A 14,612-nucleotide genomic window follows, 5' to 3' on the forward strand; every position below is an offset into this window, starting at 1 on the left:
CATTTTGATCTTGCAAAATTATCCATTCAGACAATACTAAAGGCTGTCCAATCTGGATTTCACACGCCATTCTTTCAAATAAACAAATTCAACAAAGAAATCAGAGAAAATTATCTCTTTTCAAAAACGCTTAAATTCATCCACATCTTTAGTTGATTCACATAACCAAAAAAGTTTACTTTTTATAGCGGCTAACCAAGCATAAGTGTCAAAACCAGTGTTCAAAATTTTCACAGTCAAAGCTCAATATTCACTCAACTGACAGCATCCTCACTGTCAAAGTCAAGGCATTTAAATAGCTTTCATACTTGCATCTTTCAAAGTAAAGGAGCTTTTTACCGTATTCATTTCCTGTCAAAATCCTTTCAAATTCATTTGAAAGCCGCTCCAGTCATATTCAATTGAAAATGATTGATATTTTTGTTCATGAATATTTTTGCAGGTCCTTGAACAAAATTTTCGCAACCTGAATTTTTTTTTTCTTCCATGTTCAAAATAAATAGGCACTACGAGATGTTTTATATGATAGCTGTAATGGAAATCGCGTAATCCGTCGCCTACTGAGGACATAGTTTGGAGATCATTATTTTTCAAAACGAAAGATAACCAAAAATTAGTTTAGTGTTTTTTTTTTTCATATTTTAAATGTTTATAAAATATAACTAGAATTTGAAAGATAAACGTATATGTATCCCAAAATAATCCTTCATTCCATAAGATAATCACTGAAAGCAACACACATCAAAACAATCTTGTGTGCAATCGATTTGGCATACACCGCATCATGTCCTTCACACCGCCACACACAGTATAGTGTTTGTTGTTGTTGCTGTATTCAAGCCTTCCTTGGCGCTCTTTCAATCCTTTATGACTGAAAATGTCTGCCTTTCAAATGAATATGAATATGAACAGCGCACAAAGTCATCGAAAATTGAAAGGCGGTTTCCAGCTTTCATTCCAATTGGACTGAAAGCCGGGCTAGTATTCGTTCAATTGGAAAAGACTGACAGCAATGATGGCTTCATGTGAGCTTGAAAGTCGAAAAGCTTCATTGTGACAGGAATAAGTGTTGCGCGGCTTTGAGCTTGTGTTGCTTTCGGCTTTCAATGATTGAAACGAATATTTGGCACACTGGTCAAAACTAGCATGCGCGTGACGTTAAAATACTTATGTCGATTATTACAAGTGTTTTTAAATCCAAAAGACGATTTCAAACACTATATAGCTAAAATAAGCAGTTCAATGGCATTTTCATATTATTGAATACCTATATACCATAACTTAAACCATAAAAAATACCATGAACAAAGACGCTCTACGCTTTGAACCAAAATTAAGGTCCTGGAAGTGGTTTCTGAATGATTTCTCACAAAGCGTGATAAAATCGAAACAATAACCGTGATAAAATCGAGCGTGAATTTGGCGAGTATTGATAAAATCGAACAGTGATAAAATCGAAAAACTACTGTATATACAAATATAGTATTGTTCTGGGCTTTAAAGGAGCGTTCACAAAAAAGTAATGATGGAAAATTAAAGATTTCAGGAATCTTTTGGGGGTCATGGAAGATTTTTTAAAAATTGGAATGCATCCGAATAAAATCACAACTTCCAATAGTGTCATATTGACACTTAAAAGCGGTTGAGCGTTAATCCGTTTTCTCGAAAAAGTTGGCTGTAATATTGGCTAAAGTAAATAAATAAATCGTTCCGACATTGAAAATGTCAAAATAACACATTTGCAAGCAATCGTATTTCAATCGACTGCGAGTGCAAATATGTCTGTTCAATTACATTTTTGCATAACTGATCTGTGAAGAAGGAGATCTTTTTATTACCGATTGCTCTACGTAGTTTTCCAAACATGTTTTGCCGATATGTGCCTCTATTTCTAAGAACTCGTTTGTGGATTCTTTAGTCCGTCGAAAGAAATCCGGTTCCTAAACCGCTGGATTTCACCTGAACCTGCAAGATGTTTCAGAAATTGCACATGACGTGCCTGGCCAACCTGCCTCATGACCTCTTCCACTGGCAAACCTAGTCCAAACTACCTTAACCCGAATGGAATGGAATCACAGATCTCTTCTGTCTTGCTTCCTTACCTCGACGGCTTCGGTGGAGTTTCCTCCCTGGCAGACCGGTTCCGCAGCCGTTTGATGTGACGCCTCATGGGACATCGGAGCGTTGTGGGCTAGGGCAGAGTGGTTCAACATGGCCACCATGGCCACGCTCAGGTTCACCTTAAGCCCGTAAATGATGGCCATGCCAATGGAACCGAGCACTGCCAAGATGTAGCGGGCCGGGAGCAATGCTGTAATGAAGAAAAACAAAATTAAACTGTAAGATTATGATTTATAATAAAAAAAACTTAAAGTAAGTTTACAGGTATATTTGTGATTAATTTGAACTCAATCGAAGTATCTCTAAGTGTTAAGTATTGACTTTGTAAAATATAAACGTCTTCTGAATGCATAAAGTCCATCCGTATACTATAAACAACAAGAATAAGTTTATTGACCCTTTAAACGACTTGCACCAATGCAATGTGCACTAATTTTAGGCCGGTACCTTTCACATTTACATACGGGGATTTTTTTTTATTATCTGACAATTTGCGCCGAGGGTCTTCAGATTTTCCCCAAAATCGAAAATTCGGTTCATTTTTGCGACTTAAAAACACATGTATTTTTTCAGATTTCTAACATTTTTATTTTTTGAGTTAGCTTCGATTAGAATTTTTTGAAAATAAAAAATAACCATTTTTCAAAGCTACATAACTCTGTTGTTTCTCAACGGAAATTATGAAATAGCACATCAAAATGCATTGAAATTTTATCAGCTTTCCAAATAGAATAGTTGAAAAAATTTAAATAATGACCTTCAACATGAAAAGTTGTAAATAAACTTTAAATGGCGTCTAAAAGTACCGTCTGCACCACCGAATATTTGGCAAAAAATACCATTGTATAGCTCGATTTATGATGCAACTTTCATCTGAAGACACCAAAGTGGGCCATTAACACCTTGAAGAGTTATGAAAGAAATAATGATAATAAATCTCTTTTTTTGCATCGAAAACAAACAATGGTGGTACAACTGCACTCACATATGGAGATAGCAAGCACTTCTAACAACATGGAAACAAAAGAACTTATCAAAGCAGATAAAAAACACTACTTTTTCGTGCTTTGTAAAGTGTTTGCAGCAAAACTGACTTTAAATTTTAACCAAAATTCTGAGTATCGTATTGCTTAAGTGATATAACTGATAATGGGAATGTTGCTTTTACAACCTGGTCATATACTATATAACTTATTAATTTTTCGATCAAAGATCATTGTGAAGCATAATCAATGCCAATAGTAGAAGGTTCAGTCCCTGTGTTTGGGATCACAAAAATGTGATTAAAAAATTAATTATAGACGTGCTTTACATAGTTTTTATATCGGGAGCTAAGCACTGGACACCAAAATCCTTTCCCATTGATCAAAAAAGTATGAAAAAGTGGCACAAATGTTGTAGAAATAATCAAAGAGCTTAGTATGGCCAGCCCAGGCTGTAAAATTATGAAAATATGATACTTTTTCCGTATTCGTTTTCTACATTCGCCCAGTTTTTAGGTACTAGAACGAACATAATTCGTCGTCAGTGTTTTGCTACCTCGATCGCTCACACACGAATCTTCAGTGTTCCACCGTCCATTTTAAATCAAATCTGGGGAATTACGGATGCAAAACTTAGCGCATAAACTTCTAAAAATGACAGTAAAATGTGCATAACTTGTTGTGACCTGGAGCAAAACTGAGTATAAATGAATACGTTATTAGATTTTTGAATATAACATGAAGTCAGTTAAGCTGCAACATTCTACCGCCCCTTCTTTCATAACAGTCCCATTTACAAAAATAAGCAAGCGAGACAATAAGCTTTTTCTGTTTTGGAATATATTTTTAAATTGTGACCACCACTTTCAGCATAAACGAAAATCGTTTCTAGGTTGTCATAATAAATCGTTAGGCCTGAAATTTTCGAAATTGGGTTATTGGTAAGGTCGAGAGCACTGTTTTTATTAATTATGGGACTGTTAATCGACCATATTTGAAACCTTTTTAGAATCTACTAGCATAACACTCCCATACAAAATATATTTTTCTCACCAAGCTACTTTCTAAGACTTAAATTTGATCATTTTTGAACTTCTAAATGCAATTGTCAGAAAAAGAAACATACTTTTGCAAAAAAATATCATGAATTTCACATTGTAAGTTGAATCTTTTTACGATTTTTGATTGCATCCTATATTTTTTCGCTCAGGAAGTCATTCCTAAGAAAGTCAGACCTTCCTTCGAAAACAAGTGTGCATCATTCGACATCAAGTGAGTTAAAAACATGTTTAAATGATTCAAAGCAATAAACCAAACACTATTTCGCCGAAAGAAACATTGAAAAGTAACCAAATCCGTGGTATTTCACATATGGGACTGTTATTCAGGTATATTTCATATAGGACAGCCACAAATTGATTTTTTTTTTCGAAATTTCTAGAACAAAACCTCTTTTTTTAGTCTTTTATGTTGAAGCCTTATGTTGACCTAAAATGACGAAAATTCATATGGGACTGTTATGCGAGTAAGGGCAGTCTGAAAAGGACGAAAAAATAGTGTTTTTACCAGCTTTGATAAGTTCTTTTGTTTCCATGTTGTTAGAAGTGCTTGCTATCTCCATATGTGAGTGCAGTTGTTCAACCATTGTTTGTTTTCGATGCAAAAAAAAGAGATTTATTGTCATTATTTCTTTCATAACTTTTCAAGGTGTTAATGGCCCACTTTGGTGTCTTCAGATGAAAGTTGCATCATGAATCGAGCTATACAATGGTATTTTTTGCCAAATATTCGGTGGTGCAGACGGTACTTTTAGACGCCATTTAAAGTTTATTTACAACTTTTTATGTTGAAGGTCATTATTTAAATTTTTTCAACTATTCTATTTGGAAAGCTGATAAAATTTCAATGCATTTTGATGTGCTATTTTATAATTTCCGTTGAGAAACAACAGAGTTATGTAGCTGTGAAAAATGGTTATTTTTTATTTTCAAAAAAATCTAACCGAAGCTAACTCAAAAAATAAAAATGTTAGAAATCTGAAAAAATACATGTGTTTTTAAGTCGCAAAAATGAACCAAATTTTCAATTTTGGGGAAAATCTGAAGACCCCCGGCGCAAACCCGTCAGATAATAAAAAAAAATCCCCATACCTCACCTCACCCTCAATACAAGAAAGAATGAAAAAAATCACATTGATGCCAACCACGGTCATCGGAACGAATTCCCCAGTTCATCCCATTCAGATTTTCACCCATTCATTCAGCCAGTCGCGAGCGTCGCGTTTTATTTAGTTTGTTTCGTTCGTTTAATAGTTTTGGTTATGGATCGCTGCACAAAACTTATTGTTTGTTTATCTGGCTTCGGTTGATGCATTCGATGTGTGTCTTGTAAATTTGTTCGCGGTACCTGTATGGGAGTTTCTTCCGTTAGGAATAATCATTTTCTTTGTTCTATATCGTGTGATAGAAAGAAATCTTAAAATTATGCTTTAGGCAAAAAAAAATAAGAAAAATTATTAAGAAACGAAAATTTTCTAAATATCGAGAATTAGAACTTAGAAGCTTGAATATCTCGCAGTTCAAACTCCTAATTAAACCTTGAACACAGTTGCAACAGATACATTTTTAAATACCATTTAATTGAATTTAAATACATTTTAAATACATTTTTAAGTACCTTTTCAGTCAACAGAATCTAACAAAATATAAGGTCGCGCATGGCAAAAATGTTTAAAGCGATTTCAATAAAAAAAAAACCTTATGACCTATATAATATGCGAAAATCTGTCTCCAAGGTTCAAAAACACTTTTCTTAATATTAACTTGAATATACGCCCATATCAAAGAGCCAAGAGGGTTCAAATCCGGACTGCTCGTAGTCCAAAAATCCTTCGACCAAAACTTCATGTTCTCCTCCAGCCAGGTTTCGGTCCGTTCCGAGGTATGGCATGGACTCCATCTTGTTGGAAAACAACATTCTCGGATTAACCGAAGATTGCCCGAATCACGGAACCACCTGATTCTTCAAAATTTTCATATAAATTTCAGTATTAAGTTTTACTCCAGCATTTACGAAAACAAGAGGCATCTTCAAAACATTCGAAACAACAGCTCCAAAAACCATGACTCCAGCGGGATGCTGGGTAGTAAATTTCACATTCTTTAGAACATCCTTAGCCTTCAGAGATGAAATATACCGATCCGTACGTGAATTGGACACTGGATAAATCGGAAAAAGTTTCTTGTCTGAGAACAGAACGATGAGCTGATTCTTCTTAATCTTAGACAGCAATCGTTTCGAGCGCTCAAGTCGCAGTGCTTTAATTCGTCCTTGGCGCCTTGCTCTTCCCTTTGATGATACTTTTAAGTTATCTATGACCAATCGTTGCATGGAAGAATTCGAGATATTCGCTTCCTTAGTCAGCCTCTGGATTGATCTCTCTGGATTCTGTTTCACTTTCGTCTTGAATAATTTTACTACTTTTATAGTGCGCTTTCCACTACCCGGCTTCCGTGGACATGGTCCAACAAGGAGAGAACGTTTTACACGGTAAACAGTCGCTAGATGGCATGATGATACAACCACCGAAATTTGCATGGAAGATTTTAGGGCGAAAAGCACACTTCTCTTTTGTGTACACAGAGATGCCAATGTGCCTTATTTTTCAGGATTTGCCTGAAAACCTGAAAAGCCTTTGTATTTCCCGGATTTTTGAAAATATGCCTGATTTAATTTGATGAATGTGATGGAAAAGGGCAGTAAGAAACTGCGTAGTCTGACTTTTATTTTTACCTGTCACTAATTTTTGAAAAACAATATTGGCAACCCTGTCAAGGGCTCATTTGAAATGAATTCAAAACTCAAACTCGTGTTTCTTCGGGATCAGAACACATCAATCGGACAACGCAGCGGGGTGTGGCTAAAAGTGTTAGGGACAGGGTTGCCTACGCCTGATTTTTAAGGATTCGCCTGATTTTTGGAGGTCCGTCCTGATTACCTGGTAATCCTCCTTTTTTCTGGATTTTTGGGAATAAGCTTGATTTTCTAATTTTGACAGAAAATGATATCTTTCAATAAGTATGATGTCCATTTTAAACTGAGATGTCTGTTTCTGTGTATTGCTCTACCTGAAATCGTTTCCGATTGCATTCACCTTTTTCAATATAATTTAACGACTGATCAATTTTCGTTTTCATTTGGAATGGCATTTCAGTCAATGAGTCAATCATTGACTGAAATGCCATTCCAAATCAACATGATTACATTCACCAAATCACACATTTATGTTTCTTCACTTCAATCGATTTCATTCATAAAGCTCAATCACTTGAAACATGTAGGGGGCAGACTAAACTATATACATCGAATTTACAGGTTACCTATTTATGATAGTTCTTAAAGTTATTTTGGATATTTTTGTTTAAAATTGTATAGAAGCCAAATCCGTTATGAATCACATTCCTCAAAGGAAAATGTAACAATTTATAAGAATAGCATTCTTGCATTACTGAATAAATATAAAATATAAACAATGAACATTTTAAGGACGATTAACAGTACTTAGGGGCCGTTCACTAATTACGTAAGCACGATTTGGGAAATTTTCAACCCTCCCTCCACCCCTGGTAAGACAAAGTAAGATTTTTCTAAACCCCCCCTCCCCCCCTAGTAAGATCTTACGTTTTTTATTCTTTGAGAAATTGACACGTTTTTTCAATAGCTTGAAAATAATAAAAATGTAACATAGATGCTTCAAAACAAAGCACTTTTCATGTAAAATTTTAAAACTGTATTTGAAAAGCACAATCTATGCAAAACAACAGATGAAATATTATAATCGATTAAAGAAAACATTATTCAAGACATGTTTGGGGTAACAATTATTTTCAATAACTTTCCACAATCGAATAAACAATATAAAATCTATATTCCGATTTAAAAAAGAGAGATCAGGTTAGCCATAAAACATTGCTATGTTTTTTATTTGAAAATCATAAAAATCTTTGGAAAAAATATCATTCTATACTACTAGGATTGGGAAAAAAAATTTAACGACAATCACGTTGTCAACTAATCTAAAAGCTCAGACTCATTCAGTGGTATCACTGAAAAAACTGTCTTGAAATCCATTATTAAAAGCGGCTTATTTTGATTTTTAAAGATTTTTTTCTGGATGAAGTCATTTTCGAAATATGATAGATTAAACTTGTGTTGTCACATCGCGCCATTTTCTTTGTTGTTTCTATAAATTTCTCAATTTAAAAGATTGTTATGATGGAAAGCGAAAAGCGACGATCTTTTTGAAATAATGTGATTTTGTGTTTTTGATGGAATGTTGGTTTGAATTGGTTCTCTATAAATTTTATGAACCTGCAATTTTTTTTATGAATTCAAAGACATTATAAGATAAATAACATAACATCAAAATTAACCAACAAATAGGTACCCAGCCAACAATTTGGTAGGTATATCAAAAGATATACGTACGTCTATGTCGACACTAATCATCGTATATGACGTTAGAAAAAAGCATATACCTACCAAAAGTGGAGGCAATATACGTACATCTTTTCGTTATTTTCTGGTTTACGACATCGACAACATCATATGTGATGTCATTTACGATGTTAGAAATACTTTGGTACTTTATGTCGCATTGGCGTCATTTTATACGTTACATTAAAGGATTCGATTCATGCGCATTTACGATGATGGGAGAATTGACAGTTCCAACCACACTTTATGCGATGTGTATTTTACCCTTTTACGACTTGAAGCGATATGATGATAAATTGGCGATTTAAGTCACCCCTAATGCGAGGTGTGTGGAACTCTTGTACGACTTGAAGCAATCTATCGATGGATTGGCGATTTAAGTCACCCTTTATGCGAGATGTTTTGTACTCTTGTATGATTCGAAGAAATCTGACGATGGAATGTCGATTTATGTCACCCTTTATGCGAGATGGTTCCAGTCTTATACGATGTTCATAGATTTTAACATCGATTGACAACTTAAGTCACATTTTATAAGATGTGTGTTGTAAGCTTGTACTATATGATCCAATTTGACATTTGATGGACTCTTTAAGCGATACTTTATGTGAGTTGAGATGCACTCATGTACGATTTGTACCAATAAACGATTTTGCGGACCACTTTATGTAGCATGTTATGTGTAATATTGTGATTGAAGTACAGCTCTAGGGAGAAATAAAATTAATTGATGACTTTTACTGATTTTTATTATAAAAAACATTGAAATGCACTACACAATAAGGCTCATTAAAAAACTTGCACTTAAATTATCTTCAATTCTTAAAACAATATATTTTCGCAGGTACCGGGCGCGTGCGGACGTGTCTAACGTTGTTTTCCAAAACCTACCTTTATTATTTTATTTTATCCGTTTGCTTTAGTCGTCAATTCACACAAAATTCAAATGCTGATACAAAATTGCAAGCACGATCGCAAAATTGCACATCCACTTAACACGATCCAACACGGTGAAGTTTTAATATCATGATAAGATGTGGGCGAACGCTAAGTATCTGTTAATACGAATCTGATTCGATCGCGTTAAATATATTTACATCGTGGGTAAAGTGACCGATTATACGATTATAATTATACTTGTTATAATATTTGTAGCTATATCGGAAAGACACGGTGTTAATTTGCCTACTTATGTGACATTCTAGTAAACATACAAAGTGATACGAAAGACGATGCTTACGAAGAATTCTTTACGAATTTATTTGAAGTCATTTACGATTTCGATTCGAAAGTAATTTGTTTACCAATAAAATGCATCATAAGAAATCTTATACGATCGTTATAAGATTTAATTTGACATCGGTGGAACTAAATACGACGTCATCCAACATATCGTAACTAAGTCGTATTTCATTGAGATGTTGCATCTTCTACGATGAATATACGATATGGTCGAATGGTAAGTGTACATATTTACGATTCCGATTAAAGTTGCATCCATATACGAGTTCGACGATGATTTCTTTTACGATTTCATGTTGGCTGGGTAGTGAGTAAAAAAACCTGAGTAAAATCGATTCGTATGGCTGTGGCTGTGATGAATTTTTAATGTAATATTTCTTACGTAAGATTTTTGGAAATCCCCCCTACCCCCCTAGTAAGACATCGTAAGCAAATGTGAAACCCCCCACCCCCCCCTATGTGCTTACGTAATTAGTGAACAGCCCCTTACACAGATAACAGACATCGTACATGCTTGGTGAAATTATCCTCAGAAATCTGTGCAATATTTCAAAAACAATCGGCAGAGAAGCCTTTGAAAATTAAAGTGAAAATTAATTTAAATAAATCAAATAAGTCTTTGTTTCAGAAGAATGAATGTTCAGATATCAGAATGAAGGTAGGCTTAACAGCGGCACGTTTTCCAAACATACGGGAAAATTGTGCCAACAATCTAATATTAACAGAATTCCTACCTGTTGGAGTATAAGGAAATATTTTTCATGAGCTTGTTTATGAGTTTATTGATAAGTTATCAAGACTAGTGTGCGCAAAAACGTGAAGCGATTCTTATTGTCTTTCTCTCTTTTTTTTATTTTTTATTTTTTTACCTTTTTCACAAAAGGCACTCAACTATAAATATAATAGATTCAACCACAAACTGCTGATTGACGTTACACAATCAACTATGAATATGATAGATGCAACTGTAATGGTATAATTGATTGATGATAATGGTATGATAGATTCAACTACACTTGTGTAATTGATTATAAGTATTAAAGTAAAAATATAGTACATTCAGAAATATTTTTATAATTGATTGCATTTCATTAAGATAGGTTTTACAAAAAAATGAGTACCCTTGAATAAGCATGTAGTTGCTGGAGTGGAAAAACGATGACGAAAAAGCGATGACGGGTAACTCGAAATCATTTGCTTTTTGTTAACCCGAATAACTTTTTAATTGTTGCTCTTCTTATCTCTAGATGAATCTATCCCTCGGCAGATGCGGCTGAAATCAATAGGCATTCCGAGAGCAGCAACTTACATCGAATTTTCCATTCCCTTGCGCCTGATGGCAAAGCGGACGAAGTTTCGGGATGATTCGAACCATTTCCGAACTGGATGCTTATTCAACTAAGGCGCATACCAGAACAACGAAATTCGTGACGGAATCATCACAGGAGCTGATTTCAACACTTAATTTGCTACCTGCAGCCATTCTAAAGTACGTCATCTGGCCGCAAGAGAACGAAGTGGCTTCTACCCGGCAAGACGTTAAGGAAGCATTTTGTTGCCGCTCAGCACCAGGTTTGTGTAGAGTTTTAAATGTTTCCATAAACAAAAATTCGTTGTTTCAACTTTTAGGGTATTTTAATATTTGCTTGCTTAATAATGATTAAGAAGAGGCTGCGCTAAGCTAGCAAGATTACAAACCATCATCAGGTGACAGAAGCAACTGGATCCAAAGACGTTCAGGAAAAAAACTAGTCAACTCGACCGACCTATTGCACCACTTTCATTCACCTATTTTCATTGCAGTTTTCACGGCTCAATTTATCCAAATTAAATCAACCGATGGGAGTGAGGGCCAGTTTATGAAAATGCAATATTAAATAACATAAATGCTTCAAATTTGTATAAACTATTTGAAATAAATAAATTTTTAATCGTAAAATAAATATTCTATTATATTTTATAGTTAAAGCATACATCCATCATAGAAATTTAGTTGAATGTGTATGAAATCAATTATAAAAGATAGTTGATCTAACTAAATCTATAGTTAATCCAATTATAAAAATATAGTTGATTCAAATGTATCTTAAATTGATTGCAAAAAATCAACTTTAAAAATATAGTTGAATGAACTCAATCATAGAAGTATAGTTCAATCAACTCTATTTATAGTTGAATGCATAAACCTCATCAGATAATCTACCATACATACAGTTAAATGTTTAATATTTATGATTGGTTGTAAATTAACCATTAATATATGTAGTTGAATATAAGTGAAATATGGTTGGAAAAACTATACTTTTTTCTCCGTGCATGATCGTTAACTAAACCTTTTTTTAAGAAACACAAAAAAAAGTGACCAGGCCGTTTATTTATTTGGAGCCTGATTTACCTTGTTTTTTTTTTATAATCAAGGTTCCCTGAATTTCTGAAAAAAAATGATGGCAACCCTGTATTTACATTTTGCCGTTATAGCGTATACTCTAATACTGCATTGTTTACGTAAATTAACACATGAAGATTAGCCCTTATATGCCCACAAAGAATTCCTCAAAATTTTTCAAAAACAACCCAATGACTTCTACAAATTTGTGCATATGATCCATAAACACTGGATTATGGATTATCGATCCATAGAGCTTATTTTCTGATGCTCGAAAATTATAGTTTTTTCGTCACTTGAGGACTTATTTTTTTTCAATATTTCTGTGAAACGTAAAAGTAATTTTTTTGCTGAAAAAATAATAGGTACTATAGGAATTACGGATCCGTTCCCCATGCAAATTCATTTAAAAAAATACGTACTGCTGTAGAAAAGAGGATGCTCGTTATACTCTTATCTCCCCTGCTTTGAAAAACAAAAAAATATGTTCAGGGCTACATACACATTATTTTTGAATCGGAATGATTAAATTGGAAAATGATCGAATATCTGGCAGCACTGTGCGTGCCAATACAGTTTTTCTTGCGGTGTGTAAAATGGAACTATTTCCCACTAGACGTAACTTGACGTGTAGCACTGAGTTTTAACTTGTAAATAATTTTTGGATCAATTAATTTCATACGCACATATGCGCATGTTTATCCATTTGAAATTAAAATTAATTTTAAGAAAGTAATGTCATGGCAGCTTACTACCAACATAGCATAGATGGTTTCAATGTACTCTTGCAATGTGTTTTCTCTAACATATATTTCTGCACGGAGATCGGACCGGTTGCGTTTATTATAAAGACAAGCCAGATAAAATACATTCAAATGAGAAATATAAACGGGAATAGGCACAACAGGTTGACCAACTACATTCAGTTGCACATGAAATTGCTTAACGAACCAGAGAAAAAAAATCCGCGACACTGAAACACCGGAAACTTCATACAATCAAATAAGATTAATGTTTATGCAAATAGCAAATCGGTAGATGGAAATCGCGTTTCCCTGCCCATGCTCAATGTGCTTTCAGCGTGTGCCCGATGGCTTCTCTATACTCAAATATTTAGGTTCCTTACTCTGTGACATGCCTGACACTCACTCGCCGTTTACTACCGTTTTTGTTAGATTTTCCATACATGGGAAATCACCTCTGGGAGGATGAGCAACATGCATTGTATGCTAAAATGATGAATATATGGGCTCTGAAGTAGTAAACGATCATAAGTCTCTAAATTGTTACCGTTTTGTGTAATTAACCTTAGGTTAGGCTTGGCTAAGCTTAGTTGTGTACTCAAATTCACCAAAACACATTAGGTTTCAGTGACAAACTGAAAACCATAATGTTCCTTTTAACGATTCATCAGATCTCGAGGTTTATTTTGCATTTTAAATTGATATGGGATTCCCCAATTTCATTGATATTAAAATTCCATCCCATTCCATATTCGTGAACGAAGAGAAGTTGAAGCCATGCTATCCATATCCCAAACCAAAGCATATTGCACATGAACAGTTTTTTTTGTGTTAAATTGTTTAAATGTGTTAAATAGTGCGTTAAATTCTTTAACAATCAGAGTTACAATTTTGAGTTTTTATTAGAATTTGGATTCTTGCAAAAGCAGCCAATTTATTTTTGTCCTCATATCTGGCATAGTATTCGGAAAAGAGCGGGTTAAAGCTACAGGCAAGGTAAGACTCTTGTTTAGAAGATTAAGTTGTTGTCAATCAAATTCACATCAAGAAATTCCATCTGTTTTTATCAATTAGTTTTTTTTTCATCAGACTTCAACATGAATAATAAGAAAACAAATACTGTTTTTTTTTCAATTTTGTGTAATTTTGTATAAAACTTTTCCTGTAACTACCTGTTGATTATAATCACCGGTCGTATTGGTAACCCATAATATGGAGATTTTCTATTTGGGCGTGTACCCTTTCAAGTAGGTATTCAACAACCTGTTGAATATTGAAAATGTAAACATTCTCGATAGTGAGAAGAGCATGCAGAGCGCCACCAGTTCGTTGACTCGCATTTGCCGGGTGCTGTTCTCGGCATTCGCTTTCTCCAGAAATGAGCGGAAGAATGTAGGCAGAAGCGAGAATCGGATTCACTTTCACTTTTTGAGGAAGAGTACGTGAACTATTTACCTTCCTTGAACTTTTTTTTTATCACGGTCAAGAGAGTTCAGCCTTCCGAAGGATGTTTCAATGTCAAATCGATAACATCTGTGAAGATTAGATGGCGCTGAATAGACAAGGTAGATATTCTTATTTTATAAGACTGCGTTGAGTGAACTCGAAATGGAATCATATAAAATTAAATACATCATATCA

At 34.2% G+C, this 14,612-nt stretch overlaps 1 protein-coding gene across 1 annotated transcript in view; it reads right to left on the reverse strand.

The window, feature by feature from the left end:
* LOC129748075 (sialin) overlaps positions 1-14,612 on the reverse strand; it is a 66,741-nt gene that overhangs the window by 17,877 nt on the left and 34,252 nt on the right. Inside the window, exon 2 of the mRNA XM_055742547.1 lies at positions 2,103-2,311. Coding sequence (XP_055598522.1) covers positions 2,103-2,311 — 209 coding nt within the window. The remainder of the gene's footprint in view (positions 1-2,102; positions 2,312-14,612) is intronic.

This window comes from Uranotaenia lowii, chromosome 2, assembly GCF_029784155.1.
Source record: "Uranotaenia lowii strain MFRU-FL chromosome 2, ASM2978415v1, whole genome shotgun sequence".
NCBI classification, from domain to species: Eukaryota; Metazoa; Arthropoda; class Insecta; order Diptera; family Culicidae; genus Uranotaenia; species Uranotaenia lowii.